Raw genomic sequence first — 7,034 nt, 5'->3', positions numbered from 1 at the left:
GAGTGAAAATATTATCAAATCAGTCGGATTACATATCGAAATGAAACTTCAATTCATATAATTTTGTCTCACATTTCAAGCTAGGTCCACTAACATTATCATCTAAACAAAAGAAGAGACCAATTTCTCTTTTTCTTTAACTTGGTCAGAAAAGGACATGATTTTAACAAACAAAAAGTAGAAAGATTTGTAATCATTCATTTTCAAATCCTACAACTTCAATACGGTATTACTGAATACCATACTGAATTGAATCTATTTTTAACTACCGAACTCGAAATTTGGAAATCTCGAACTGAATACTAAACTTCCACCCCCTAACTTTAGGTGTAAAACGAAAAGTTCAAAAGTTAAATTTCTACTAAGTATAAAAATGTATATCATTATTTTTTTAGCACATAGGAAGTAATATATTTCCCTTCTATTAGCAACATGTCTTAAAGTTTACTAGGTGAAAAAACTCATCTTCCTTGATTAACATATCTTCCTCATGTATACGATTGACCTTCATTTGCTAGAAAATCTACGCATTTGTTCGTCCCATTCCTTACGTTGCAAATACAAAACGCCATCAGAGCGCAGCGTAGTTGGAATGTCATATGTAAAACTTCAAGGACCATGGTCTTGATCTTCCATTTCTTCAAGTATAACATACTTGGTAGCTGCATTTCCTAATGGTGATCCAGTTTCATCTTCACTTGTGCTACCTTTATGAATTTTGTCATACCTGAGTAACGAAAATGGAAAAATTACGACTTCAACACATGCCATTAAACCATGCCAAAGTCACATTTTCGACTAAAAATGGCTCGATATCAACAATTTGATTGAACTACTATAGCTTAAGTAAACGTACAGTCATTTTGATTAAGGACTACTAAAGTGATAGGAACAGTTTAAACACTCCAACTTTGAGAACGCACATCCAAACACCTCAACTCGTCTCCACTATGTCAGTTGAACACTCCAACTTACAAAACGATCAACATAGACACCTCCAAAATCTATTTGTCATGTCAATGTCAGGTATCCACGAGACACATTGGGGACAAGTTGAGGTGTCTAGATGCGTATTCTTAAAGTTAGAGTGTTTACTTTGATCAGTTGAGGCTAAGTTAAGGTGTCTACTAACTGAGGATCATAAATTGATAACATAAAACAGAATGCACACATATTGTGTTCAGTAAATCTAATTTTAATGTCAGTGCAGAACGGGACATTACGAGATAACTTCTTGCTAGAACATGAAGGATTCAGTCACTTACTTGTACCAGTTAAACAAACTGACACCAAACATTATCGTCATGAGACCGAACCCTTTCATCCAGGTAAAGTCGTCGTGAAAATAAAATACAGCAACCTGAACAGGGCAGCAAATTACCAGCTATTACACAAATTGTTGAAACCATGGACTCCATAGACCATAGATATTTGACAAATATCGAAAAATATTCAAGATTGAAGCAATCCACGTCCTATCTCAGTCTATCAGTGTTCGAATAGTACAATATCTTTGAGGTAAGTAAGCTTCAGTCAACCAGCAAAAATAGGACTTAAAAGTGCATAAAATTGCTTTGACATAATACATAGATAGACACTTTAAAGGTTGAACCTACTACGACGTACCAAGATAGTTACCGCCTCCTTTACAACTCCCGCTATTGTCACTGTTACTGCACTTGTGATAGACACAAGAATATATTCCGTCAACACCTGCAGTAAACAAACGTTGCTAGGTAAGCATGAAGAAGTTATCGTTATGTTCGTCCAAGTTCTTTAATAATTGATAATCATTTCTAAACGAACTAAGCCTATTAGAAGGCTTCATTTTCACTATGAGATGGAAAATCCACAAATTGAACTGATACCAGTGCTTGGACACATACATACCATAAAGAAAGCCAAAGTTCCGCCAAAAAGCATCAACAAACAACTTCTAGCTATATGCCATGACGTATCAAAGTAATTGGTGTGTCTGAATTCGTGCCACGGATCAAAAATAAGGGACAACACAGCAGTTGAAAGAGTCATTACCGGAGTAACATAGCTCATTAGTGTGAGTGGATTTTTTAAACCTGCAATAACCAAAGCATGCATTTCATTACACAATTTATTCACAAACTATAAAACAAATAACGAATCAACATATTAATTTGGTCAAAACTAGGACTAAGACAAAGCAGGGTTCGAGCTGTGGAATCAACCACTCATTTGTGTCAGGATAAGCTGCCTACATCACACCCTCTTGTGGTGTGGCCCTACCTTGGACCCTGCGTGAATGTGAGATGCTTCGTGCATAGAACTACCCTTTTAAAACAAGATCAGATTTGATGTAGTCTAAGTAGTGGTGCAGTCGCTGCTGCTACGACTGCTAATAATAATGATGATGATAATAACATCTCCAGAATGTTCAAAATTTGCTAAGAGTTGTTCGTAGTCCTTACCATAGGCTTCTTTCTTTATGCCAGTTTTATGTTCAGCACAACCAGTTGGATATGGGAAAACAAACAAAAAAATACACAAAGTAAGCAAACATACTATTGACAAAACAACGGAACGAGAAATAAATTATAACAATGCAACGAATGTCACAAAATCCAACCTGCAGAAGAATCTGAGTCATAGTCCAGCGAAATCCAGACATAACTGCAGCAAGCATAACAAAGACAAATCCCCAAAACTCAAATTCTGTCTCCTTTGCAACTGCATTATCAGAAAATAAAGTCAGATTTATCTACCAAACGGATGTAAATTAACAAACGACACAGTTATCCACAAGGCGCTAAAGCTTACGAAAACACTCATTAAGAAGATTACCTAAGTTTATCCAAATTGTCAATGATAGTTGTGAAAAGAACAATACAGCTGAACACAGCCTTATGCAATCAATTGAAGTCAGCTACAACTACTCTTTTTTCGAGAGGTAGATATAACTGTTAGAGTCCCATATTGGGTGAGAGAATCGGTTGTTGTCTCCTTATATAATTTTGGGAAATCCCCACCTCATAATCTAACGTTTTGGGTTGAGTATGACCCAAAATCCATTTCTTTAACATAGTATCAGAGTCAGAACTCAGACCGGTCTCTATTTGTTCGACTTTAATCTCATTAAAACACACTTGAAGTTTCACGTTTTTGCGAGTTTCCTACATGAATTATCAGGTGTTCACTTTTCGTACCTAAACTATTACCAACTATTCATCAAAATACACCTCAACTATCAACTGTTCCCTTTTCCTACCTGATCTATCATTGATAGTTTGGATAGAAAACTCGCAAAACTGTGATACTTCACGTCTATTTTTTACCATTATGTCTTGCATTAATGACTATAGTATTGTTCCTTCCAAGTTTCAATAGGCTGCAACAGTGGGGCATTGGAAATAATTGAGGGTAACTTTAATCCATTTCTTCCTCACTATCTTCTATAGTCGGTATACTCCTCATCAGTTTCTGTTCATTTATTCGTATTTATTTGTTCTTTCTTCTTAAACCAAGTATCCTACTTAACGTAAACATGTAAGCTGCTATTTTTGTATCAAAGAGTCTAGGCAAACATAGTTTTATGAGTCTCAAAAGCCTCAGGATACTCTTCTCAAGATAAAGCAACAGTTTACACCAAAAATGTGATTCGATATTGACTAAAAGCGTCAAAGTATCTTTTAGCAACAACCAACAGTTCACGACAGAGTCAAGCATCGTCAACCCCATCATTCTGTATCTAAACAAAAAAGGCTATTCAATCTCTAAGAAGATAAAGAATCAAAATGGTCATCACAAGTTTAGAAACGAGAAAATATTGAACGAAAAAGTAAACGTTTTATCTGGTGCACAAGTGAAGGTGATGGATTTGATTTACAAATGACAGATGAAGATGAAAATTGTGAATACTTTTGCATATAAGGGAATATAAAATACGAAAAACAATACCAAGACAACTAAATGCAAGCATGGAACATACCTGTTAATAGTATCCCAACAGAAATGACCAAGATGATCCCCAGCAGCTTTACACTTGGAGACTCCAACCTTACACAAATAATTGAGGCCATATATTCAGCTTAAATATGAGCCCCGTCAAATGTATTGTATTCATCAAAGATAGTTATTTCAAAGACGCTTTCAGGTTTTTAGTCCATAGCGAATTAACAATCACATTCTATTAAGTCCTCATATGGAAAAAAAAAATTGCATTTATGAATAATATTGTTGGATGTACATCTATTACAAAGGATCAAGTAGTAATACGATGCTTCTGGCCCGCTACCCCCCATAAAAAAAGCACAATAAAACAAAAGAGATCAGTGATTAAAAGTAGTACCTGAAAGCAAATGCGAAGAATAGGAGAAAGATGGGAGATGCAGATTTACACTGCAATGACATAAATTGCATTTAGGAATCCAGAATTTGTATCAGACTACGGGAGGAGAAGACAAAGTAAGAAATCTGTTATTCTAATCGATAATAGACGATGATTTGAGTGGCCCTTGAAGGCTTTGATAATCACACTTACTTTAGTGGTAGAGAGTTGTGACTGATAAATTTCAAGGCACGTAAATGCAAATACTATAGCCCTCGACAAATGTTAGGGTCGTGAGTTTAACAAGCATGCTTTCTCAGAGCTCAATTTTTGAAGAAAAATTTGCAGTCTATCAGTATTGACACAAACTGTATGATCGAAAAAATATTAAGGAGAAAAAGTTACACACCATAGTGGCAAATGTGACTGAGATGAAAACAAGGGATGCATTGCTGAGGTTCACATCCATTGCCGTTGTGAGAGCTGTTGGTACAACTGCGAAAGGCAAAGACCGTGTACAGTATTAGTTGTTAAGAGGTGAGTATAACGATTAGGAGGACAATATCGAAAGAAAGTATTTATAGACGACATTAAGATATCGTGGCAAAAAAATTCCTACATAAAGGTTAGAAGACGTACTAGGAGATTATATATCTTGAACTCATGAAGAACTAAAAATTGAACTTCAAGCAGCTGTGCTAACTAGAACAAAAATTGAGATTCCTATACGTAACAGGAACTGCCTCTGTTTGTGTACATAAAAGTTCATTTGAAACCATTGTCGATATATCAGTAATGAGCTAATAAGTTTAATATGTGGCTTAACTACATCACATGTTATAGCTAATTGAAGCTGTAAACTCATAACATTCACATACATTCAAGCTCTTTAATAATCCTACTCTCGTCTTTGTACATTTCGTAAATAAATCCACTGGAGAAGTGCATAAACACATTATACACATATTTCCTGCTCTATATCATCATATGCCTTTCAAATACTTTTAGCTTTTTACTCAATCGTAACCAAAGAAAAAAGGGAACTATTAGTCATAACTCATAATGTTACCTTTCAAAGAATAGTCTCTCCAAGACATCATCACTGTAGGTTGAAATCGTTGATGCCAAAACCCGGTAATGGCCTTGGACAAAACAGCTTGCATCGCAAAGTGCACAGTATTCATCAGTAAAGGCGCAGGGAACTTCCCTAGTTTATCCCCAAGAAGACTTTTATTGTACCTATTCCCCATGTCATCACATAAGAAGAGCAAAAACATCCTTTAAGCTTCAAGAAACAACAACAACAGTTACGTCTCAGTCTAAAACACGCTGGGATCGTCTATATGTGACCAAGTTCCCCACTTAAATTCACCTCAGGACAACACTTTACGAAATAAACATAATCATGAAAAGTACTAGAAGTTCTCTATATTTCCTACTGGAATAAGAAACTCTATCATATAGTCCTACAAAACTCCTAGAAAGCATCGGCCTGAAGTAAATGTATGAACATGAAAAAAATTATTCTGAAGCTTCAATATACAACAACAACAATAACTACTACGTCTCAGTCCTCATTGGTCAGGTTCCCCATCTCAATTCATCTTAGGCCAACATTTTACGAAATAAAAAAGAAAAGTTCTCCACATTTTCTACTGGCATATGAATCTCTAATATATAATCATTACTACAAATAATTCAATACACATCAATGAAAAAAAGGACAAAACGCAACAAAATTCAATACTTACAATGTCAAGAACAAGCTGACACAATACCATACAAGTATAAAGAAAAATGTCTTCAACACATCAATTTCAGCAACACCATTCTTTGAAACTAGCTGTGGTGAGTCATGGTAATCCGAGAAAGTTGAGTGATTATCATCATCATCATCATCATCATCACTATCACCACATTCAATATCATCATCAATAGATCCTCGATGACTCGATGAACCATTCTCCACGTCAAACGGAACATACCTATCTTCTCCACTACCAAAATCTCCACCACCACCACTACCCCTCATCCTATGCTTAAAGTTACTACTACTACTACTAATACTATGTTGATTTGTCTCAGTACCAATAGAGACATTGATTTCTTTCCCCTTTGAACATTCGAAATCGAAATCATCTCCATTATGTCTATTGACTAATTGAGATGAATGAAGAGTGCCATGTTCATCAAACCAACCAGAAAATGAAGGGTCTCTATGACAACTTGAAGATAAATTATCTTTGCTCCATAATTTGTCACTTTTACTACTTTTCTCAATATTTTCTTTACTTGAATCACTTTCTACCATCTCATTTGTTAACAAACAGAGTCATAAAAAACAGGGGATTCTTGAAAATTTGAAATTTGTAAAAAATGTATAAAAGGGGTTGTGTTAAACAATTTTAAATGTATCAAAATGGAAAGAATTTGGGGGAAAAAAAATATAAAGTTTAGATTTAAAGGAAGAATTCCCTTTAGATTTGCAGAATCTGAAAAAAGAAAAGAAGTTTAATTGATCCAAGAAAAAAGGGGGGAAAAAGAAGATTAATAGGGATCAAACATGATGCATATATGTTGAAGAATGCAATTAAGCGAAAGATTAAGAATAGTGATTAAAGATTAAGGATAAAAACATGCAAAGGTGATCAGAATAAGAAAGTGAAAGATTGTGATTTGATCCGTTAATTTCCGTTAGTAGATGAGACGGGGTGGGGTAGGGGGTAGGGGTATT

The 7,034-nt window shown here is 35.1% G+C and overlaps 1 protein-coding gene across 3 annotated transcripts; it reads right to left on the bottom strand.

Moving 5' to 3' along the window:
- Positions 1–422: 422 nt before the first annotated feature.
- Positions 423–6,646, bottom strand: LOC102605974 (probable sugar phosphate/phosphate translocator At1g06470). Of its 3 annotated transcripts, XM_015309852.1 has the most exons (11): positions 6,052–6,646; positions 5,370–5,539; positions 4,710–4,795; positions 4,322–4,371; positions 3,962–4,029; positions 2,603–2,703; positions 2,445–2,457; positions 1,891–2,075; positions 1,627–1,713; positions 1,266–1,360; positions 423–727 (listed from the first exon to the last, which is right to left on the bottom strand). In XM_015309852.1, exons 1-11 carry the CDS (start codon positions 6,609–6,611, stop codon positions 610–612), a joined length of 1,533 nt encoding a protein of 510 aa, XP_015165338.1. In that variant the 5' UTR covers positions 6,612–6,646; the 3' UTR covers positions 423–609. The 3 variants fall into 3 exon arrangements, with proteins under 3 accessions (XP_015165338.1, XP_015165339.1, XP_015165340.1); XM_015309854.1 differs by lacking the exon at positions 1,266–1,360 and having other exon boundaries at positions 651–727; XM_015309853.1 differs by lacking the exons at positions 3,962–4,029; positions 4,322–4,371; positions 4,710–4,795.
- Positions 6,647–7,034: the final 388 nt, after the last annotated feature.

The sequence above is a fragment of the Solanum tuberosum genome, unplaced genomic scaffold (genome assembly GCF_000226075.1).
Source record: "Solanum tuberosum cultivar DM 1-3 516 R44 unplaced genomic scaffold, SolTub_3.0 scf00116, whole genome shotgun sequence".
NCBI classification, from domain to species: Eukaryota; Viridiplantae; Streptophyta; class Magnoliopsida; order Solanales; family Solanaceae; genus Solanum; species Solanum tuberosum.
This window is presented reverse-complemented; position numbering and strand designations above follow the sequence as displayed.